Here is a 24,931-nt window from a genome sequence, read left to right as displayed (position 1 = left end):
TCTCTTTACTTCCCAGAGGAGTGCCCTCATGCTACCAGTGGACTGCCCTGCTGCTTGAGGCCTCTCTTTACTTCCCAGAGGAGTGCCCTCATGCTACCAGTGGACTGCCCTGCTGCTTGAGGCCTCTCTTTACTTCCCAGAGGAGTGTCCTCATGCTACCAGTGGACTGCCCTGCTGCTTGAGGCCTCTCTTTACTTCCCAGAGGAGTGCCCTCATGCTACCGGTGGACTGCCCTGCTGCTTGAGGCCTCTCTTTACTTCCCAGAGGAGTGCCCTCATGCTACCGGTGGACTGCCCTGCTGCTTGAGGCCTCTCTTTACTTCCCAGAGGAGTGCCCTCATGCTACCGGTGGACTGCCCTGCTGCTTGAGGCCTCTCTTTACTTCCCAGAGGAGTGCCCTCATGCTACCGGTGGACTGCCCTGCTGCTTGAGGCCTCTCTTTACTTCCCAGAGGAGTGCCCTCATGCTACCGGTGGACTGCCCTGCTGCTTGAGGCCTCTCTTTACTTCCCAGAGGAGTGCCCTCATGCTACCGGTGGACTGCCCTGCTGCTTGAGGCCTCTCTTTACTTCCCAGAGGAGTGCCCTCAAGCTACCGGTGGACTGCCCTGCTGCTTGAGGCCTCTCTTTACTTCCCAGAGGAGTGCCCTCATGCTACCAGTGGACTGCCCTGCTGCTTGAGGCCTCTCTTTACTTCCCAGAGGAGTGCCCTCATGCTACCGGTGGACTGCCCTGCTGCTTGAGGCCTCTCTTTACTTCCCAGAGGAGTGCCCTCATGCTACCGGTGGACTGCCCTGCTGCTTGAGGCCTCTCTTTACTTCCCAGAGGAGTGCCCTCATGCTACCAGTGGACTGCCCTGCTGCTTAAGGCCTCTCTTTACTTCCCAGAGGAGTGCCCTCATGCTACCAGTGGACTGCCCTGCTGCTTGAGGCCTCTCTTTACTTCCCAGAGGAGTGCCCTCATGCTACCGGTGGACTGCCCTGCTGCTTAAGGCCTCTCTTTACTTCCCAGAGGAGTGCCCTCATGCTACCAGTGGACTGCCCTGCTGCTTGAGGCCTTCTCTGCTCTTTGAATAGGAAGTTTGGACCTACTCCCTTCATCCTAGGCAAACCTGAGCAATTCCAGGGGTCAGTTGGCTGACCCTCTATTCTGAACCTCAGGGACACAAGTTCCAGAGACCTCTCTGCAACCGTCGAGCTGACATGCTGCAACTGGGACTGCCTGAGCCCGACTGGCCTCTGCTAGAGTGAGTCCCTGATCCCCTGGAGGGGCCCCCCCAAGGTCCCAGACTTTTGGCTGGCATCAGAGGGCACTCCTCTACAAGACAGGGACAAATCCTGAAGTTCTGGACTCTTCGCGCCAAACTTTGAGAAGGTAACTTTTTGAGCAGGACTAACCTGATCCCTGTATCCAGCCTGTGCTCCATCGCGTTCAGCCTGAACTTGTGACTTGTCTCCAGTCTAGCACCACCAGATGGCTGCAGGTGACGCTTATGCTTTTAGGTGCTATATTTACCTAAAGCATGGAAATTGCATGTCTCCGATTCTACTCATTGGATGTATGTTCTACCCTCTTGCACATGGTATTGTGAGCCCTAGGTCCCTGCACAAAAATACAGAACAACACAGACACCAGTGGAATGGGTGTGGAACTGGCCCAGGGCTCGTGCGCCCGGCCGCTTTTATTGGTAAGGTCACATGACTAGTGATGCCTGCGATGGGTGGGTGTGGGTCTTAGTACAGCACCACACTGTCCACACTGTCCCACTACCGTCCAGGTGAGGTGTGTAGGGCTGTCCCAGAGGTTCATGCTTCGGCCCCGTTATAGGGGGTCTAGTTTTCAGAGGAGTCGGTCTCTTCGGTGGATCTGTCGCTCTCCAGGTCTGCCCTTCTCCGATGATGCAGCACTCTCCTGGGGTGTCCTGGGCGGCTGGGGTCCCGAGGTGGGGGATTGGTGCAGCCGCCTGAGGGGGGCATGGACATCTGTGCAGCCCTGAGGATGATAGAGGTCAACAGAGGTCAGGCGGAGCTCATATGACGGTCACAGAAGCACCTAGCCTCAGGTGAGGTACCTGACTGTCATGTGAGGTGGCAGCCACCTACTATCATGAGGTAATATTAGCTGCTAGTGTTGTCTGAAGTGTTTGTGGTAAGTGCCTGTGTGAGGCAGACAGCGCCTAGAGGCATGCGAGGTAGTACTAGAGCACAAGTGTCATGTGAAGTGTGTGGTAAGTGCTTAAAGTATTAGTGGTCAGTGTAGTGTGGAGTAATCAGCACTCAGTGCCGTGGAATACTAGAGCTCTGTGCCTGGAAACACGCTTTACAACGCAGTCATTACATCGCAACATCCTTTACAGCGCATGCAGCCATCACATTGCACGTCACTACAAGCCTTGTCATTACAATGCATTTCACTACAACGCAGGCATTACATCGCAAATCATTACAACGCATACCATTACAACGCATAGTACCCTTACACTATCCGACACTTACCCTACTGTTGCACTCACTGGAGTAGGAATAGTAATGTTTACCCCTACACTATCCAACTCTTACCTTAAATGCAATGTAATGGTATGCATTGTAATGGTATACATTGTATAGGTATAATGCGATGTAATGGAATGCGTTTTAAAGGTAGTTTCTGAAAATGCGTTGTAATGGCATGCAGTGTAAAAGAATGAATTGTAAAGGATGTTGCGATGTAAAAACTGTTGTAAAGGCATGCATTGTAAATGTATGCATTGTAACATCATACTTTCCTCTGTGACATATGAGGTACCTAGCGCCTGCTGCCATGTGAGATAACCCTAGCGCTTAGTGTCCATTGAGGTAACATTAGACCGTAGTATTCTGGTTGAGGTAGCACTGCCACAGTGTTATCTGAGGTTACACTAACATTTGGTGTCATGTGAGACAGCACACACACTTCCTGCAGCGTGGCGTAAGACCAGCTCTGCCCGCAGTGTGAGTTAACACCCACATTCACTGCAGTATGAGGTATCACCTCCACTGTAAGTGAGGTAATCAGCACTTCCTGCATGTGAGGTATCACCAGCACTTCCTGCAGTGTGAGGTATCACCAGCACTTCTTACAGCCTGGCATACCATAAGCACTGCTGCATGATTGCCAATAGTCCTCCCTGCAACATGAGGTGATTAGCACTTTCTAGAGTGTGAGATAGCAGTAACACTTATTGCAGCGTGAAGTAATCAGCACATCCTCCTGTGTGAGGTCAAATTTGCGCTTACCGCTGCGTGATGTAACACTACCTGTACCTACAGTATGAGGTAACTAGCCTTTCCTGCAGAGTGAGGTAAATAACACTTCCTACAGTTTGGAGTAAATAGCACTTCCAGCAGTGTGAGGTAACTAGCACTTCCTACAGTTTGGAGTAACTAGCGCTTTCTGCAGTGTGAGGTAACTAACACTTCCTGCAGCGTGAGGTAACTAGCACTTCCTGCAGTGTGAGATAACTAGCATTTTCTGCAGCGCGAGATAACTTACACTTACTACAGTGTGAGGTAAACAGCACTGACTACAGTGTGAGGTAACTAGCACTTCCTGCAGTGTGAGATAACTAGCATTTTCTGCAGCGTGAGATAACTTACACTTACTACAGTGTGAGGTAAACAGCACTTCCTACAGTTTGGAGTAACTAGCTCTTCCTGCAGTGTGAGATAACTAGCACTTTCTGCAGTATGAGGTAGCTAGCACTTCCTGCAGTGTGAGGTAACTAGCACTTCCAACAGTGTGAGGTAACTAGCACTTCCTACAGTTTGAGGTAACTAGCACTTCCAGCAGCTTGAGGTAACTAGTACCTCCTGCAGCGTGAGGTAACTAGCACGTCCTACAGTGTGAGGTAACTAACACTTCCTGAAGTGTGAGGTAGGTAGCACTTCCTGCAGCATGAGGTAACTAGCCTTACCTGCAGAGTGAGGTAAATAACACTTCCTACAGTTTGGAGTAACTAGCACTTCCAGCAGTGTGAGGTAACTAAAACTTCCTACAGCTTGAGGTAACTAACACTTCCTACAGTTTGGAGTAACTAGCACTTCCAGCAGTGTGAAGTAACTAGCACTTTCTGCAGTGTGAGGTAAATATCAATTACTACAGTGTGAGGTAACTAACACTTCCTGCAGTGTGAGGTAATAAGCGCTTTCTGCAGTGTGTGGTAACTAGCACTTTCTAAAGTGTGAGATCACTTGCACTTAATACAGTGTGAGGTAACTAGCACTTCCTGCAGTGTGAGATAACTAGCACTTTCTACAGTGTGAGGTAGCTAGCACTTCTTGCAGTGTGAGGTAACTAGCACCTCCTACAGTGTGAGGTAACTAGCACTTCCAGCAGTGTGAGGTAACTAGCACTTCCTGCAGTGTGAGGTAACTAGCACTTCCTGTAGTGTGAGGTATCTAGCACTTCCTACAGTGTGAGGTAACTAGCACTTCCTACAGTTTGAGGTAACTAGCACGTCTAGCAGTGAGAGGTAACCAGCACTTCCAGCAGCATGAGGTAACTAGTACTTCCAGCAGTGTGAGGTAACTAGCACTTCCAACAGTGTGAGGTAGGTAACACTTCCTGCAGCATGAGGTAACAAGCACTTCCTGCAGGGTGAGGTAACTAGCACTTTCTACAGTGTGAAGTAAATAGCACTTCCTAAAGTGTGAGATAACTAGCACTTCCTGTAGTGTGAGTTAAATAGCACTTAGTGCAGTGTGAGGTAAAAAGCACTTCCTGTAGCATGAGGTAACTAGCAATTCCTGCAGCGTGAGGTAAGAAGCACTTCCTGCTGTGGGAGATAACTAGCACTTTTTTTAATGTGAGGTAATTAGCACTATCTGCAGTGTGAGGTAAGTAGCACTTACTACAGTGTGAGGTAACTGACACTTCCTGCAGCGTGAGGTAACTAGTACTTCCTGCAGTGTGAGGTAACTAGCACTTCCTGCAGTGTGAGGTAACTAGCACTTCCTGTAGTGTGAGGTATCTAGCACTTCCTACAGTGTGAGGTAACTAGCACTTCCTACAGTTTGAGGTAACTAGCACTTCTAGCAGTGTGAGGTAACTAGCAATTCCTGCAGCGTGAGATGACTAGCATTTTCTGCAGCGTGAGATAACTTACACTTACTACAGTGTGAGGTAAACAGCACTTCCTACAGTTTGGAGTAACTAGCACTTCCTGCAGTGTGAGATAACTAGCACTTTCTGCAGTATGAGGTAGCTAGCACTTCCTGCAGTGTGAGGTAACTAGCACTTCCAACAGTGTGAGGTAACTAGCACTTCCTACAGTTTGAGGTAACTAGCACTTCCAGCAGCTTGAGGTAACTAGTACCTCCTGCAGCGTGAGGTAACTAGCACGTCCTACAGTGTGAGGTAACTAATACCTCCTGAAGTGTGAGGTAGGTAGCACTTCCTGCAGCATGAGGTAACTAGCCTTACCTGCAGAGTGAGGTAAATAACACTTCCTACAGTTTGGAGTAACTAGCACTTCCAGCAGTGTGAGGTAACTAGAACTTCCTACAGCTTGAGGTAACTATCACTTCCTACAGTTTGGAGTAACTAGCACTTCCAGCAGTGTGAAGTAACTAGCACTTTCTGCAGTGTGAGGTAAATATCAATTACTACAGTGTGAGGTAACTAACACTTCCTGCAGTGTGAGGTAACGAGCACTTCCTGCAGTGTGAGATAATAAGCACTTTCTGCAGTGTGTGGTAACTAGCACTTTCTAAAGTGTGAGATCACTTGCACTTAATACAGTGTGAGGTAACTAGCACTTCCTGCAGTGTGAGATAACTAGCACTTTCTACAGTGTGAGGTAGCTAGCACTTCTTGCAGTGTGAGGTAACTAGCACCTCCTACAGTGTGAGGTAACTAGCACTTCCAGCAGTGTGAGGTAACTAGCACTTCCTGCAGTGTGAGGTAACTAGCACTTCCTGTAGTGTGAGGTATCTAGCACTTCCTACAGTGTGAGGTAACTAGCACTTCCTACAGTTTGAGGTAACGAGCACTTCTAGCAGTGAGAGGTAACTAGCAATTCCTGCAGCGTGAGGTAACTAGCACTTCCTACAGCATGAGGTAACTAGCACTTCCTACAGTGTGTGGTAGCTAGATCTATCAACTGTTCAAGGTAACCAGCACTTCCAGCAGCATGAGGTAACTAGTACTTCCAGCAGTGTGAGGTAACTAGCACTTCCAACAGTGTGAGGTAGGTAACACTTCCTGCAGCAGGAGGTAACAAGCACTTCCTGCAGGGTGAGGTAACTAGCACTTTCTACAGTGTGAAGTAAATAGCACTTCCTAAAGTGTGAGATAACTAGCACTTCCTGCAGTGTGAGTTAAATAGCACTTAGTGCAGTGTGAGGTAAAAAGCACTTCCTGTAGCATGAGGTAACTAGCAATTCCTGCAGCGTGAGGTAAGAAGCACTTCGTGCTGTGGGAGATAACTAGCACTTTTTGTAATGTGAGGTAATTAGCACTTTCTGCAGTGTGAGGTAAGTAGCACTTACTACAGTGTGAGATAACTGACACTTCCTGCAGCGTGAGGTAACTAGTACTTCCTGCAGTGTGAGGTAACTAGCACTTCCTACAGTGTGAGGTAACTAGCACTTCCTACAATTTGAGGTAACCAGCACTTCCAGCAGCATGAGGTAACTAGTACTTCCAGCAACGTGAGGTAACTAGCACTTCCTACAGTGTGAGGTAGGTAGCACTTCCTGCAGCATGAGGTAACTAGCACTTTCTACAGTGTGAAGTAAATAGCACTTCCTAAAGTGTGAGATAACTCGCACTTCCTGCAGTGTGAGTTAAATAGCACTTAGTGCAGAGTGAGGTAAAAAGCACTTCCTGTAGCATGAGGTAACTAGCACTTCCTGCAGCGTGAGGTAAGAAGCACGTCCTGCAGTGAGAGATAACTAGCACTTTTTGCAATGTGAGGTAATTAGCACTTACTACAGTGTGAGGTAACTAACACTTCCTGCAGTGTGAGGTAACTAGTAATTCCTGCAGTGTGAGGTAACTAGCACTTCCTACAGTGTGAGGTAACTAGCACTTCCTACAATTTGAGGTAACCAGCACTTCCAGCAGCATGAGGTAACTAGTACTTCCAGCAGCGTGAGGTAACTAGCACTTCCTACAGTGTGAGGTAGGTAGAACTTCCTGCAGCATGAGGTAACTAGCACTTCCTGCAGTGTGAGGTAACTAACACTTTCTAAATTGTGAGGTAAATAGCAGTTCCTAAAGTTTGAGGTAAATAGCACTTCCTAAAGTGTGAGATAACTAGCACTTCCTGCAGTGTGAGTTAAATAGCACTTAGTGCAGTGTGCGGTAAATAGCACTTCCTGCAGCATGAGGTAACAAGGACTTCCTGCAACATGAGGCAAGAAGCACTTCCTGCAGTGCGAGATAACTAGCACTTTCTGCAGTGTGAGGTAAATAGCATTTACTACAGTGTGAGGTAACTAACACATCCTGCAGAGTGAGGTAACAAGCACTTCCTGCAGTGTGAGATAACTAGCACGTTCTGCAGTGTGAGGTAATTAGCACTTTCTGCAGTGTGAGATAAGTAGCACTTACTACAGTGTGAGGTAACTAACACTTAATGCAGCATCAGGTAACTAGTACTTCCTGTAGCATGAGGTAACTAGCACTTTCTACAGCATGAGGTAACTAGCACTTCCTGCAGCATGAGGTAACTTGCACTTCCTGCAGCGTGAGGTAAGAAGTACTTCCTGCACTGAGAGATAACTAGCACTTTCTGCAGTGTGAGGTAAGAAGCACTTACTACAGTGTGAGGTAACTAACACTTCCTGCAGTGTGAGATATTGAGCACTTTCTGCAGTGTGAGGTAACTAGCACTTACTGCAGTGTGAGGTAACTAGCACTTCCTACAGTGTGAGGTAGGTAGCACTTCCTACAGTGCGAGGTAGGTAGCACTTCCTGCAGCATGAGGTAACTAGCACTTCCTGAAGTGTGAGGTAACTAGCATTTTCTACAGTGTGAGGTAAATAGCACTTCCTAAAGTGTGAGGTAACTAGCATTTCCTAAAGTGTGAGATAACTAGCACTTCCTGCAGTGTGAGTTAAATAGCACTTAGTGCAGGGTGAGCTAAATAGCACTTCCTACAGCATGAGGTAACTAGAACTTCCTGCAGCGTGAGGTAAGAAGCACTTCCTGCAGTGAGTGATAACTAGCACGTTCTGCATAGTGAGGTAAATAGCACTTACTACAGTGTGAGGTAACTAGCACTTTCTAAATTGTGAGGTAACTAGCACTTCCTACGGTGTGAGGTAACCAGCACTTCCTACAGTTTGAGGTAACTAGCACTTCCTACAGTGTGAGGTAACCAGCACTTCCTACAGTTTGAGGTAACTAGCACTTCCTACAGTGTGAGGTAACTAGCACTTCCTATAGCTTGATGTAACTAGCACTTCCAGCTGCGTGAGGTAACTAGTACCTCCTGCAGCGTGAGGTAACTAGCACTTCCTACAGTGTGAGGTAACTAGCACTTCCTATAGCTTGATGTAACTAGCACTTCCAGCTGCGTGAGGTAACTAGCACTTCCTATAGTGTGAGGTAACTAACACTTCCAGCCAGTGTGAAGTAACACCACCACTTTCTATTTTGTGATTTACTACCAGCACTCATTGAGGTATGACTAAGGTAGCACCAGCAGTAACTGCAGGATGTAGTGACCTCAGCACTAGGTGTAATGAGAGGAAACAAGGGTAGTCCCTGCAGTATGAGGTAACACTGACCGTGGGTGTCATGAGAGACAACAAAAGCACTCCCTGTGTGAAGTGTAACACAATCACTTGGTGCAGTGAGGTAATAGCGTTTCCTGTAACGTAAGGAAACACCAGCACTCCCTGCACTGTGAGGTAATACCAGTTCTTCTTCCGTGCAAGAAAGACCTGGCAGTAGTACTTTCTGTCGTGAAAAGTGACACCTACACTTCCTGCAGTGAGGTAACATTAGCACTTGCTGGTGTGCAGGGTCTACTGGAGTAGTAATGTTTGCAGTATCAGGTACCCCATGTGCAGTGTCAGGTGGCACGCCCTGCAGTGTCCGGTAACACCAGTACATTTTATAGTACTATGTAGCACTTTCTGCAGTGCCCGTAGCACTTCCTGCAGTGTCAGAAAGCACTTGTCATTCCTGCAGAGGCAGGTAAAACTAGTACTTCCTGCAGTATCAGATCGCACTTCTGCAGTGTCACCCATCACCAGTAGTACCTGCAGTGTCAGGTCGCACGTCCTGCAGAGTCTAGTAACACCAGTAATTCCTGCAGAGTTTGGTAACACCTGTGCTTTCTGCAGGGTCAGGTAGTACGGCATGCAGTGTTAGGAAACACCTGTATGTTCTGCAGTGTTCAGTAACACTAGTACTTCCTACAGCATCAGTTAGCACTTCCGGAGTGTAAGGTAACACCAGTACTTCCAACAGTGTCGGGTAGCTCCTCTGCGGTGTCAGGTAACGCCAGTATTTCCTACAGTGTCGGGTAGCACTACCTACAGTGTCGGGTAGCACTTCCTGCAGTGTTGGGTAGCACTACCTACAGTGTCAGATAGCTCCTCTGCTGTATCAGCGGACGCCAGCACTTCCTACAGTGTCAGAAAGCGCTTCCTACGGTGTCGGGTAGCACTTTCTACAGTGTTAGGTAGCACTTTCTGCAGTGTCAGGTAACACTTCCTACAGTGTCGGGTAGCACTACCTACAGTGTTAGGTAACACCAATACTTCCTACAGTGTCGAGTAGCACACCCTAAAGTGTCAAGTAGCACCTATGCAGTGTCAGGTGACACCAGTACTTCCTGCAATGCAAGGTAGCACTTTCTGCAGTGTCAGGTAACGCCTGCAGTTCCTACAGTGTAAGGTAGCACTTCCTGCAGTGTCGGGTAGCACTTCCTGCAGTGTCGTAGCACTTCCTGCAGTGTCAGGTAGCACTTCCTGCAGTGTCGGGTAGCACTTCCTGCAGTGTCGTAGCACTTCCTGCAGTGTCGGGTAGCACTTCCTGCAGTGTCGGGTAGCACTTCCTGCAGTGTCGGGTAGCACTACCTACAGTGTCAGATAGCTCCTCTGCTGTATCAGCTAACGCCAGCACTTCCTACAGTGTTAGGAAGCGCTTCCTAAGGTGTCGGGTAGCACTTTCTACAGTGTCGGGTAGCACTTTCTGCAGTGTCAGGTAACACTTCCTACAGCGTCGGGTAGCACTACCTACAGTGTCAGGTAACACCAATACTTCCTACAGTGTCGAGTAGCACATCCTAAAGTGTCAAGTAGCACCTATGCAGTGTCAGGTGACACCAGTACTTCCTGCAATGCAAGGTAGCACTTTCTGCAGTGTCAGGTAACGCCTGCAGTTCCTACAGTGTAAGGTAGCACTTCCTGCAGTGTCGGGTAGCACTTCCTGCAGTGTCGTAGCACTTCCTGCAGTGTCAGGTAGCACTTCCTACAGTGTCGGGGAGCACTTCCTGCAGTGTCGGGTAGCACTTCCTGCAGTGTCGGGTAGCACTACCTACAGTGTCAGATAGCTCCTCTGCTGTATCAGCTAACGCCAGCACTTCCTACAGAGTCAGGAAGCGCTTCCTAAGGTGTCGGGTAGCACTTCCTACAGTGTCGGGTAGCACTTTCTGCAGTGTCAGGTAGCACTTCCTGCAGTGTCGGGTAGCACTTCCTGCAGTGTCGGGTAGCACTTCCTGTAGTGTCGTAGCACTTCCTGCAGTGTCAGGTAGCACTTCCTGCAGTGTCAGGTAGAACCTTTGCTGTGTCAGGTAACACCAATACTTCTAACAGTGTCAGGTAGTACTTCCCACAGCGTCGGGAAGCACTTCCTGCAGTGTCGGGTAGCACTTCCTACAGTGTCAGGTAGCCCCCCTGTGGTGTCAGGTAACACCAGTACTTGCTGCAGTGTTGGTTAAAAAGTGCACTTACAGTTTCTCCATCTCTGAGTCCATGCTGGTGTCTGTCAACAGCTCTGCTTTGTCTGGCAGGGCACCTGCAGACAAAGGGATAGAGGTTATCACAGGAGAGGAAAGCACACTGCTGTCCAGAGAGAGGGAAGGGAGGGCATTTACCACACGAGAGGAAAGCACACTGCTGCCGGAGGGAGGGAGGGCATTTAACACAGAAGAGGGAAGCACACTTCTGTCAGAGGGAGGGCATTTAACACAGGAGAGGAAAGCACACTGCTGTCGGAGGGAGGGAGGGCATGGAATATAACACAGGAGAGGAAAACACATTGAGGCCCAGCAGGAGGGAATGGAGTGAGGGCATTTACCACAGGAGAGGAAAGCACACTGCTGTCGGAGGGAGGAAAGCACACTGCTGTCGGAGGGAGGGAGGGAGGGCATTTAACAAAGGAGAGTAAAGCACACTGCTGGCCAGAGAGGGGGAAGGAGGGTATTTAACACAGGAGAGGAAAGCACACTGCTGTCGGAGAGAGGGAAGGGAGGGCATTTATCACAGGAGAGGAAAACACACTGCTGTCGGAGGGATAGAGGGTATTTAACACAGGAGAGGAAAGCACACTGCTGTCAGAGAGAGGGAAGGGAGGGCATTTATCACAGGAGAGGAAAACACACTGCTGTCGGAGGGATAGAGGGTATTTAACACAGGAGAGGAAAGCACACTGCTGTCAGAGAGAGGGAAGGGAGGGCATTTATCACAGGAGAGGAAAACACACTGCTGTCGGAGGGATAGAGGGTATTTAACACAGGAGAGGAAAGCACACTGCTGTCAGAGAGAGGGAAGGGAGGGCATTTATCACAGGAGAGGAAAACACACTGCTGTCGGAGGGATAGAGGGTATTTAACACAGGAGAGGAAAGCACACTGCTGTCAGAGAGAGGGAAGGGAGGGCATTTATCACAGGAGAGGAAAACACACTGCTGTCGGAGGGATAGAGGGTATTTAACACAGGAGAGGAAAGCACACTGCTGTCAGAGAGAGGGAAGGGAGGGCATTTATCACAGGAGAGGAAAACACACTGCTGTCGGAGGGATAGAGGGTATTTAACACAGGAGAGGAAAGCACACTGCTGTCAGAGAGAGGGAAGGGAGGGCATTTATCACAGGAGAGGAAAACACACTGCTGTCGGAGGGATAGAGGGTATTTAACACAGGAGAGGAAAGCACACTGCTGTCAGAGAGAGGGAAGGGAGGGCATTTATCACAGGAGAGGAAAACACACTGCTGTCCAGAGAGAGGGAAGGGAGGGCATTTATCACAGGAGAGGAAAGCACACTGCTGTCGGAGGGATAGAGGGTGTTTAACACAGGAGAGGAAAGCACACTGCTGTCCAGAGGGAGGGAGGGGGGCATTTAACACAGGAGAGGAAAGCACACTGCTGTCAGAGAGAGGGAAGGGAGGGCATTTATCACAGGAGAGGAAAACACACTGCTGTCCAGAGAGAGGGAAGGGAGGGCATTTATCACAGGAGAGGAAAGCACACTGCTGTCGGAGGGATAGAGGGTGTTTAACACAGGAGAGGAAAGCACACTGCTGTCCAGAGGGAGGGAGGGGGGCATTTAACACAGGAGAGGAAAGCACACTGCTGTCCAGAGGGAGGGAGGGGGGTATCTAACACAGGAGAGGAAAGCGCACTGCTACAGCACAGGAGGTGGGCACACTGTTCCCCAGGATCAAGAAAATGCTCACAGGTGACAGGGCTCGTTAGAAATAGGATTAAAGATGCGCTCTATATAGTGAGTACCTGCACTTCTCATACATGCGCTAATATTGATAAATACAATATCGATATACACCATAATATATGTACGTATAATAACAAACTCACATTTCTATTGTTGAATTCACCCAATGTGACCTCCCCTCAGCCCCCAGTCAGAAGTATGTGGTCAGGCAGGCTCCGAGACCCCAGCCTGAAGCAACTGACGGACAGATCACAGGTGGAGAGACACGAAACCCTTAGACAAACACACGAACAGGAAACCCCAGGTCAATCCCACAGGTAGGCAGCGACCCCACAATGGTCTCAGGAGATTGGCATGCCACACTAAGTTAGGAACACTCAGCCAATCAGAACACAGCATGCACAATGCACGCAGTGATCAAGCGCTCCCCATGTCGGTCATCTGGACACGTAGACACTAGCTCCGCATTGGGTCCATGCAGGGTCAAGATTCACCTGCGTTTCTTATCAAGCGACCAGATTTATGACTTCGTGACTAGGCCCTGGTTCCTGTTCAAAAACAAAAAGCACAGATTGCTTTACACTTTTGGAAATGTATAAAAAAGTTCGGCCAGAACCAATGTATCTTGAGGCAGTCATCAGACGCCGACTCTGTTGCCGTTTGTGTTTATTTCACAATTTCTCACGAAGGAGGAGTCGCCGAGAGATACGGAATTTGAGACCGTTTGTGAAAGTTCAAAAGGCGCCGTGCTGGGTCGCGGTGCGCTGCCAGGCCCTCCATTAATTGGGACTGGTTTGGAAGATATTACAATAACATGCTAACACTTCAATATACTCCAGGTTGGGGCCAATTAAATGACCTTAAGCCCTCACAATCAGGTAGGCTTGGGACCTACAGACGGAATCTTGCGAACTATCTAGACTGCGTATTGCTGCAGGAAAATATTTTGTTGCCCAAAGTCCTGAAGAGGCCTGAAACTATTATAGGCTGAAACGCGTCGACTGTTGTCTATACTGGCACCACCATAGAACACAGAATTAAATGAAAAATACTTTTTGAGAGCCTCAAGTAAAAAGGAAGTACAAAGGATTTTGACCTTCCCAGGCTGCATTTAAATGCGATGTGGTGACCATGACAAAGGAATAAGGGCTTATAATTAAGTGCCATCAATCTCCTTGTTTGAATAATTGGGCATTTGAACCACCAAAACGGTTCAGGAGAAAATTTCTTTGCTCCTTTGTGTTTGTCTTTATGTTTGTAGATATTGTATATATTGTACAAATATACATGTTCAAAAGTGTTAAATATGTTTATATATGTATGAAGAAAAAAAGTAAATGAGAATCAGAAAAAGAGAAAATTAATTTTCCTTAAGAAAAAAAATATGGTTTACTAAAATAAGTTATATAAACCAGTTTTTGTTCTGTTGGATTCATTGAATTGTTTGGATGGTGACGAGATGAATGAATACAAAGTACATTTTGAGATTAATTCAATGAGTATTTGAAAAATCAAGGACAGATAATTTATGGTATCGGTCCTACATTGGATATTTCAGAGAGTATTACCATAGACTTCATTTTTGTCAATTTAGTTTATATTCCCAGATGCCTTTGTGATTTAATGTGTCGCCCCTGTGATAATAGCTGCTGTACCCGTCCCTGCATTTAATTCAACCAACTGTTCCTGTTTTGCCTTTTCCCATTAATTTTTTTAGGTTAAATCATATTCAAGCAACATTTTGGCAAACCAGAATGGAGAGATTGGTTCTTTGAGCCCCACTGCAGCTGAAGGAACAGGACCCCACCCATACAGATTCACATCTGGAGAGCAGATGCTGCAATTGATTAGAAGTTCTGCTGAATTCACGGACTGGAGGTTCATCCTGAAGCCGCCCTCAGTGGGTAAGAGACTACATCTGATACTTAGTCCCTGCATTTGGCGTTTGACAAGCTAGGACAGAGAGCATCCTTCTTGGATAGTCAGCATGCTAGGAAAGGTGAGAGTTGCATTAGTTGCTTGGAACGCTGGGCGTGACACAGAAGGTACGCTTGTCTCTGGGTGTGATACAGAGCCACTTTGAACGCTGGGCGTGACACAGAAGGTACGCTTGTCTCTGGGTGTGATACAGAGCCACTTGGAACGCTGGGCATGACACAGAGGGGACGCTTGTCTCTGGGTGTGATACAGAGCCACTTGGAACACTGGGCATGACACAGAGGGGACGCTTGTCTCTGGGTGTGATACAGAGCCACTTGGAACGCTGGGCGTGACACAGAAGGTACGCTTGTCTCTGGGTGTGATACAGAGACACTTGCAACACTGGGCATGACACAGATGGGACGCTTGTCTCTGGGTGTGATACAGAGCCACTTGGAACGCTGGGCGTGACACAGAGGGGCCGCTTGTCTCTGGGTGTGATACAGAGCCACTTGGAACGTTGGGCGTGACACAGAGGGGACGCTTGTCTCTGGGTGTGATACAGACCGCTTGCAACACTGGGCATGACACAGAGGGGATGCTTTTCTCTGGGTGTTATACAGAGCCACTTGGAACGCTGGGTGTGACACAGAGGGGACGCTTGTCTCTGGGTGTGATACAGACCGCTTGCAACACTGGGCATGACACAGAGGGGACGCTTGTCTCTGGGTGTTATACAGAGCCACTTGGAACGCTGGGCGTGAAACAGAGGGGACGCTTGTCTCTGGGTGTGATACAGACCGCTTGCAACACTGGGCACGACACATAGGGGACGCTTGTCTCTGGGTGTGAAAAAGAGCGACTTGGAACGCTGGGCGTGACACAGATGGGACGCTTGTCTCTGGGTGTGATACAGTCCGCTTGCAACACTGGGCATGACACAGAGGGGACGCTTGTCTCTGGGTGTGATACAGAGCCACTTGGAACGTTGGGCGTGACACAGAGGGGACGCTTGTCTCTGGGTGTGATACAGAGCCACTTGAAACGCTGGGCGTGACACAGAGGGGACGCTTGTCTCTGGGTGTGATACAGAACCACTTGGAACGCTGGGCGTGACACAGAGGGGACGCTTGTCTCTGGGTGTGATACAGAGCCACTTTGAACGCTGGGCATGACACAGAGGGGACGCTTGTCTCTGGGTGTGATACAGAGCCACTTTGAACGCTGGGCGTGACACAGAGGGGATACTTGTCTCTGGGTGTGATACAGAGCCACTTGAAACGTTGGACGTGACACAGAGGGGACGCTTGTCTCTGAGTGTGATACAGAGCCACTTGGAACGTTGGGCGTGACACAGAGGGGACGCTTGTCTCTGGGTGTGATACAGAGCCACTTTGAACGCTGGGCGTGAATCAGAGGGGATACTTGTCTCTGGGTGTGATACAGAGCCACTTGGAACGTTGGGCGTGACACAGAGGGGACGCTTGTCTCTGGGTGTGATACAGAGCCACTTGGAATGTTGGGCGTGACACAGAGGGGACGCTTGTCTCTGGGTGTGATACAGAGCCACTTGGAACGTTGGGCGTAACACAGAGGGGACGCTTGTCTCTGGGTGTGATACAGAGCCACTTGGAATGCTGGGCGTGACACAGAGGGGACGCTTGTCGCAGGGCGTGACACAGAGGGGACGCTTGTCTCTGGGTGTGATACAGACCGCTTGCAACACTGGGCATAAAACAGAGGGGACGCTTGTCTCTGGGTGTTATACAGAGCCACTTGGAACGCTGGGCGTGACACAGAGGGGACGCTTGTCTCTGGGTGTGATACAGACCGCTTGCAACACTGGGCATGAAACAGAGGGGACGCTTGTCTCTGGGTGTTATACAGAGCCACTTGGAACGATGGGCGTGACACAGAGGGGACGCTTGTCTCTGGGTGTGATACAGACCGCTTCCAACACTGGGCATGACACAGAGGGGACGCTTGTCTCTGGGTGTTATACAGAGCCACTTGGAATGCTGGGCGTGACACAGAGGGGACGCTTGTCTCTGGGTGTGATACAGACCGCTTGCAACACTGGGCATGACACAGAGGGGACGCTTGTCTCTGGGTGTGAAAAAGAGCGACTTGGAACGCTGGGCGTGACACAGAGGGGACGCTTGTCTCTGGGTGTGATACAGACCGCTTGCAACACTGGGCATGACACAGAGGGGACGCTTGTCTCTGGGTGTGAAAAAGAGCGACTTGGAACGCTGGGCGTGACACAGAGGGGACGCTTGTCTCTGGGTGTGATACAGACCGCTTGCAACACTGGGCATGACACAGAGGGGACGCTTGTCTCTGGGTGTGATACAGAGCCACTTGGAACGTTGGGCGTGACACAGAGGGGACGCTTGTCTCTGGGTGTGATACAGAGCCACTTGAAACGCTGGGCGTGACACAGAGGGGACGCTTGTCTCTGGGTGTGATACAGAACCACTTGGAACGCTGGGCGTGACACAGAGGGGACGCTTGTCTCTGGGTGTGATACAGAGCCACTTTGAACGCTGGGCATGACACAGAGGGGACGCTTGTCTCTGGGTGTGATACAGAGCCACTTTGAACGCTGGGCGTGACACAGAGGGGATACTTGTCTCTGGGTGTGATACAGAGCCACTTGAAACGTTGGACGTGACACAGAGGGGACGCTTGTCTCTGAGTGTGATACAGAGCCACTTGGAACGTTGGGCGTGACACAGGGGGGACGCTTGTCTCTGGGTGTGATACAGAGCCACTTTGAACGCTGGGCGTGACACAGAGGGGATACTTGTCTCTGGGTGTGATACAGAGCCACTTGGAACGTTGGGCGTGACACAGAGGGGACGCTTGTCTCTGGGTGTGATACAGAGCCACTTGGAATGTTGGGCGTGACACAGAGGGGACGCTTGTCTCTGGGTGTGATACAGAGCCACTTGGAACGTTGGGCGTAACACAGAGGGGACGCTTGTCTCTGGGTGTGATACAGAGCCACTTGGAATGCTGGGCGTGACACAGAGGGGACGCTTGTCGCTGGGCGTGACACAGAGGGGACGCTTGTCTCTGGGTGTGATACAGACCGCTTGCAACACTGGGCATAAAACAGAGGGGACGCTTGTCTCTGGGTGTTATACAGAGCCACTTGGAACGCTGGGCGTGACACAGAGGGGACGCTTGTCTCTGGGTGTGATACAGACCGCTTGCAACACTGGGCATGAAACAGAGGGGACGCTTGTCTCTGGGTGTTATACAGAGCCACTTGGAACGATGGGCGTGACACAGAGGGGACGCTTGTCTCTGGGTGTGATACAGACCGCTTCCAACACTGGGCATGACACAGAGGGGACGCTTGTCTCTGGGTGTTATACAGAGCCACTTGGAATGCTGGGCGTGACACAGAGGGGACGCTTGTCTCTGGGTGTGATACAGACCGCTTGCAACACTGGGCATGACACAGAGGGGACGCTTGTCTCTGGGTGTGATAAAGAGCCACTTGGAATGCTGGGCGTGACACAGAGGGGACGCTTGTCTCTGGGTGTGATACAGACCGCTTGCAACACTGGGCATGACACAGAGGGGACGCTTGTCTCTGGGTGTGATACAGAGCCACTTGGAACATTGGGCGTGACACAGAGGGGACGCTTGTCTCTGGGTGTGATACAGAGCCACTTGGAACGCTGGGCGTGACACAGAGGGGATGCTTGTCTCTGGGTGTGATACAGAACCACTTGGAACGCTGGGCGTGACACAGAGGGGACGCTTGTCTCTGGGTGTGATACAGAGCCACTTTGAACGCTGGGCGTGACACAGAGGGGACGCTTGTCTCTGGGTGTGATACAGAGCCACTTTGAACGCTGGGCGTGACACAGAGGGGATACTTGTCTCTGGGTGTGATACAGAGCCACTTGGAACGTTGGGCGTGACACAGAGGGGACGCTTGTCTCTGGGTGTGATACAGAGCCACTTGGAACGTTGGGCGTGACACAGAGGGGACGCTTGTCTCTGGGTGTGATACAGAGCCACTTTGAATGCTGGGCGTGACACAGAGGGGATACTTGTCTCTGGGTGTGATACAGAGCCACTTGGAACGTTGGCCGTGACACAGAGGGGACGCTTGTCTCTGGGTGTGATACAGAGCCACTTGGAACATTGGGCGTGACACAGAGGGGACGCTTGTCTCTGGGTGTGATACAGAGCCACTTTGAATGCTGGGCGTGACACAGAGGGGATACTTGTCTCTGGGTGTGATACAGAGCCACTTGGAACGCTGGGCGTGACACAGAGGGGACGCTTGTCTCTGGGTGTGATACAGACCGCTTGCAACACTGGGCATGAAACAGAGGGGACGCTTGTCTCTGGGTGTTATACAGAGCCACTTGGAACGCTGGGCGTGACACAGAGGGGACGCTTGTCTCTGGGTGTTATACAGAGCAACTTGGAACGCTGGGCGTGACACAGAGGGGACGCTTGTCTCTGGGTGTAATACAGAGCCACTTGGAACGCTGGGCGTGACACAGAGGGGACGCTTGTCTCTGGGTGTGATACAGACCACTTGCAACACTGGGCATGACACAGAGGGGACGCTTGTCTCTGGGTGTGATACAGATTGCTTGCAACACTGGGCATGACACAGAGGGGAAGCTTGTCTCTGGGTGTGATACAGAGCCACTTGGAACGTTGGGCGTGACACAGAGGGGACGCTTGTCTCTGGGTGTGATACAGAGCCACTTGGAACGTTGGGCGTGACACAGAGGGGACGCTTGACTCTGGGTGTGATACAGAGCCACTTGGAACGCTGGGCGTGACACAGAGGGGACGCTTGTCTCTGGGTGTGATACAGACCGCTTGCAACACTGGGCATGACACAGAGTGGACGCTTGTCTCTGGGTGTGATACAGAGCCACTTGGAACGTTGGACGTGACACAGAGGGGACGCTTGTCTCTGGGTGTGATACAGAGCCACTTGGAACGCTGGGCGTGACACAGAGGGGACGCTTGTCTCTGGGTGTGATACAGACCGCTTGCAACACTGGGCATGACACAGAGTGGACGCTTGTCTCTGGGTGTGATACAGAGCCACTTGGAACGTTGGGCGTGACACAGAGGGGACGCTTGTCTCTGGGTGTGATACAGAGCCACTTGGAACGCTGGGCGTGACACAGAGGGGACGCTTGTCTCTGGGTGTAATACAGACCGCTTGCAACACTGGGCATGACACAGAGGGGACGCTTGTCTCTGGGTGTGATACAGAGCCACTTGGAACACTGGGCATGACATAGAGGGGACGCTTGTCTCTGGGTGTGATACAGACCGCTTGCAACACTGGACATGACACAGAGGGGACGCTTGTCTCTGGGTGTGATACAGAGCCACTTGGAACACTGGGCGTAACACAGAGGGGACGCTTGTCTCTGGGTGTGATACAGAGCCACTTGGAACGTTGGGCGTGACACAGAGGGGACGCTTGTCTCTGGGTGTGATACAGAGCCACTTGGAACGCTGGGCGTGACACAGAGGGGACGCTTGTCTCTGGGTGTAATACAGACCGCTTGCAACACTGGGCATGACACAGAGGGGACGCTTGTCTCTGGGTGTGATACAGAGCCACTTGGAACACTGAGCAAGACACAGAGGGGACGCTTGTCTCTGGGTGTGATACAGACCGCTTGCAACACTGGGCATGACACAGAGGGGACGCTTGTCTCTGGGTGTGATACAGAGCCACTTGGAACACTGGGCGTAACACAGAGGGGACGCTTGTCTCTGGGTGTGATACAGAGCCACTTGGAACACTGGGCGTAACACAGAGGGGACGCTTGTCTCTGGGTGTGATACAGAGCCACTTGGAACACTGGGCGTAACACAGAGGGGACGCTTGTCTCTGGGTGTGATACAGAGCCACTTGGAACACTGGGCGTAACACAGAGGGGACGCTTGTCTCTGGGTGTGATACAGAGCCACTTGGAACACTGGGCGTAACACAGAGGGGACGCTTGTCTCTGGGTGTGATACAGAGCCACTTGGAACGCTGGGCATGACACAGAGGGGACGCTTGTCTCTGGGTGTGATACAGAGCCACTTGGAACACTGGGCGTAACACAGAGGGGACGCTTGTCTCTGGATGTGATACAGAGCCACTTGGAACACTGGGCGTAACACAGAGGGGACGCTTGTCTCTGGGTGTGATACAGAGCCACTTGGAACACTGGGCGTAACACAGTGGGGACGCTTGTCTCTGGGTGTGATACAGAGCCACTTGGAACACTGGGCATGACACAGAGTGGACGCTTGTCTCTGGGTGTGATACAGAGCCACTTGGAACGTTGGGCGTGACACAGAGGGGACGCTTGTCTCTGGGTGTGATACAGAGCCACTTGGAAAGCTGGGCATGACACAGAGGGGACGCATGTCTCTGGGTGTGATACAGAGCCACTTGGAACACTGGGCGTAACACAGAGGCTCTGGGTATAATATAGAGTCAGCATCTGGATCTTAACTTTTCAGTCTAAAGGAGTTTTCTTAGTGCGATTGGTTTCTTAACACTGGTAATATCTGAAAGAAGCGGAGCAGAGTTTACTGCAACCCGCATGCTCCCCGGACCACGGAGTGTAGAAAACTCTGCAAACAAAGTGGAGTTGACTGCACAGGCCTAAAAAGTACAGTTCATAAAGGTTTTGAGTTAACCAATGCCCTTTCTTACAGATCTTTATTTTCCACGTTTTGTTTAATGTGTTGTGAACGATTGTCTGATGCATCCTTGTCTTAAGCTGAGCTCATAGTGAAAGTAGTGTTTGCCAGAATAATCCCTTGTACACATTTCCCCCATGATCAGAGTAGTATTTAAGTTTGTTTTGAAGACTTGTTACAAGTGTTCTAGCCTTTGAAATGTTCCCAACACATCCTGGAGTCACCGTTAAACCGCATGCAAACGAGGTTCCATACAGAGGCTAAGAAGATAGATACATTCTGCTGCGAATGACACGCACACACAAGACACATGCGTTCTCCTGGCCAGAGGGAGGGAACCTTCGACACCAACATATCAGAACCTATATTTGGACCAAGTATGTAGGGCAGAGGAAGGCTAGAAGAGAGGCATTGTTAGAACTTTGGCCAAACTTTGAGGTGGCCCGACCTAAAATTCTGCCCCTGCAAACAAGGCATCCACACCTCCGCCACCATACTACGGCACAGAGGAGTGGAGAAGTGTGGCTCAATGGTTGTAGCGGCAGACCCTGATGCAGAGGTCTAGCCCGTGACCAGGGTTCAATTCCCCGCCTCGGCGGGTCTTGGACTCAAAATTCCACGGACCTGATAATTCTCGCCTCGGTGCCTATTCCAAACATGGAGTCCCACTCTGCAACTCTGGGCAATAGCTTGCTTAATCTCCACAACGGCCCCCACAACGCTAAGGATGCCTGGCCTCCACCTTGGGGGTGCCCAGGAGTGGACGCCTCACAGGGAAAGCCAGGATGGGTTCCACAGCGGTATTCGTACAAGCGCCTTGAGACCCTTGCGGGTGAGTAGTGCGCTATACAAGTATCAATTTACATTACATTACATTTACAGAGGGGACTCTCTAATGCCAGCTCTGCCATTCCTGCACGGGGTCACACCAACCTGCTGATCGTAGGGGCGAAGGGCCCTCCCTCCCCCCACTGGGCAGAGAGCAACTATATCCAGGGCAGAGAGGTTGCCAGTTCAGCAGACCCAGCCACTTTCGGCCTCAACACAGTTAGGTGCTAGAATTCCCTGAAGTTCAACCCCCCCATCCATCTCACACATCCTATCAAGCCCCAGAGGCCCGGGGACCACACTCTCCAACCCATCCAGTCGAGCGCTCTCAGGTAACTGGGAGGTTCATAGCGGTACTAGATAGTGACACCACCAGTGGGGGGGGGGGGTCCTTATCCTCCAGTGTCCGACCCTGAGTAGGGAGACGCAGGGAATGTTCAGGCAGCAGAAGAAATGACATGAAGTGAGCTGGAGGACACTCCCACTGGGCCTCGCTCCGACAGACCACTGGGCCTCGCTCCAACAGACCACTGGGCCTCGCTCCGACCTACCACTGGGCCTCGCTCCGACCTACCGCTGGGCCTCGCTCCGACCTACCCCGGGGCCTCACTCCGACCTACCCCGGGGCCTCGCTCCGACCTACCGCTGGGGCTCGCTGCGACCTACCCCGGGGGCTTCGCTCTGACCTATCCCGGGCCTCGCGCCTCTGCAAGCATTACCAGTGCGTCATGGGCCCTGGAGCAAGCAAGGAAATGGCTGCTATTTGAATGGTAAAATACAGCAACAAGCAGGGTTCCCAAGCCCCTGGCGTCACTGCACCTGATGCACCAATGGAAGCGACGCCCTGAGTATTATACAGAGTAGGCAGGGTCGAAAAACATTTAAAATCGGCATGTAGTACATCTTGCCACAGGTGTCAGTCTTACTTTATTTCAATTAAAACTGCATTTATATAGTGCTTACTACTCCTGCTGAGGCGTCGAACTGCTTTACGGCGAGTAGCACTAAATACCAGAAGCCTCTCGAATCCTCGAGGGGAGAGACAGACCGCCTTACCTGGGTTCCTCGCTGACTGCAATCCATGGTGGGTCTTGGCGCCAGCCGCCACTACTACAGACCTGCCCTAAGGGAGCGCCATAAGCAGAGTTCAATATTAGGAGCTACAGTTGAATCTTGGCTCCACCCTAAAGTCCTTGTGATCTTGTGCAAACCATTTTATATCACTGCAGCCAGAAGCACTGGGATCTCAGGGTCTGGTCATCTGCACGGAGAGACCCGGAGCAGGGGCCCAACCCTCTGAGCTGGAGTGAACACTGACTCTCTAGTGCACAGACGTATTGTATTGTAATTGTAATTGCATTTATATGGCGCTTACTACCCCTGAAAAGGCGTCAAAGTGCTTTTTCGGCGAGTAGCACGCTACTCCGGGACCCACAGAGGATTAGAGTTGAATTAGTATAGTGAAACATAAAAGTATCTTTTAAGTGCTGGATAGGTTAGTAAGTTATTTGGATTTGGAAGGATAGCAGAAGGATAGAGGAGGAAAAAGGTTTGTATTTATATAGCGCTTGTTACCCCTGATGGGGTGTTGACGCACGCTACTACGGAAACCCATAAAGGGTTAGTGGTGAATTAGTATGGTGAAATATGAAGTAATTTCAGTGGTGGATATTAGTCTGTTACTTGGAGTGAGAAGGATAGCGATGGGATAGAAGGGAAGAAAGGTTTGCATTCATATAGCACCTGTTACCCCTGATGGGCGCTGAAGTGCCTCGCCACTGGGGAACCCATAAAGGATTAGTGTTGACAATTAGCATAGTGTTGAAAATGAGTTTAGTATAACTACGAAGTAGTTCGAGTGGTGGATGCGCGTGATCAGCCCTCAAGCACAGAGGCCCCTGGGGCTGTCCATACCAAGGGATGCACAACAGGAGGTGGGAGGGCAGGGAGGCAGGGAAAGGTGCAGCCCCCCCTCACCCGTGGGTGACCCCAGTCATCTGGGCCCACCAGCTGCAGCCCCCACGGGGGTCCGGATCTTCATGTCTGAGACGATAAAGCCCCCTCAAGGATGAGGGGGGTCGGGGGGGCTAATCTAAGCCTGTCACAGTCTCAGCGGAATAATCCGGGGCGCCTTCGGGTACTGGCACAGGCTGAGCCTGGGTTGATGGGAGGCGCCCCCCCTCACGCTCCCCCACCTCCCGCCGCCAGGAAGTGACGTGTAATGGAGCCCAATTGTGCACCTTTCAATGCACGCGGCTCTCTTGATCTGCACCTTCAGATCATTGGAGACAAACAGCTTGGGTCCGCCAACCTTCCAGACACCCCCGCACAGCCGCACTCTCACTGGTGCACATACCCCACACACGTGCCCCACACACGTGCCCCGCACACGTGCCCCACACACGTACCCCACACACGTACCCCACACACGTACCCCACACACACACATACCCCACACACGTACCCAACACACGTGCCCCACACATGTACCCCACACATGTGCCCCACACACACACACGTACCCGACACACGTACCCCACACGTGCCCCACACAAGTACCCCACACACGTGCCCCACACACGTACCCCACACACGTGCCCCGCACACGTACACCACACACATGCCCCACACACGTGCCCCACACACACACATGCACCTCACACACCTACCCTACACACCTACCCCACACAAGCACCCCCCACACACGTACCCCACACACGTGCCCTCACATGTACCCCAAACAAGTACCCCCCACACACATGTACCCAACACAAGTACCCCCCACACACACGTACCCCACACACGTGCCCCACACATGTACCCCACACATGTGCCCC

General features: G+C 51.0%; 1 protein-coding gene across 1 annotated transcript in view; it reads right to left on the bottom strand.

Moving 5' to 3' along the window:
- Positions 1-1,638: 1,638 nt before the first annotated feature.
- Positions 1,639-24,931, bottom strand: part of CSTPP1 (centriolar satellite-associated tubulin polyglutamylase complex regulator 1) — a 55,700-nt gene continuing 32,407 nt past the window's right edge. The window contains exons 3-4 of the mRNA XM_086959841.1: positions 10,926-10,989; positions 1,639-1,989 (exon numbers count right to left, since the gene is read on the bottom strand). Coding sequence (XP_086815967.1) covers positions 1,830-1,989; positions 10,926-10,989 — 224 coding nt within the window. The 3' untranslated portion in view covers positions 1,639-1,829. The remainder of the gene's footprint in view (positions 1,990-10,925; positions 10,990-24,931) is intronic.

Source organism: Lissotriton vulgaris, chromosome 2_2 (assembly GCF_964263255.1).
Source record: "Lissotriton vulgaris chromosome 2_2, aLisVul1.2, whole genome shotgun sequence".
Classification (NCBI taxonomy): Eukaryota; Metazoa; Chordata; class Amphibia; order Caudata; family Salamandridae; genus Lissotriton; species Lissotriton vulgaris.
The sequence above is the reverse complement of the archived record's forward strand: the minus strand, read 5'-3'. Positions and strand labels throughout refer to the sequence as shown.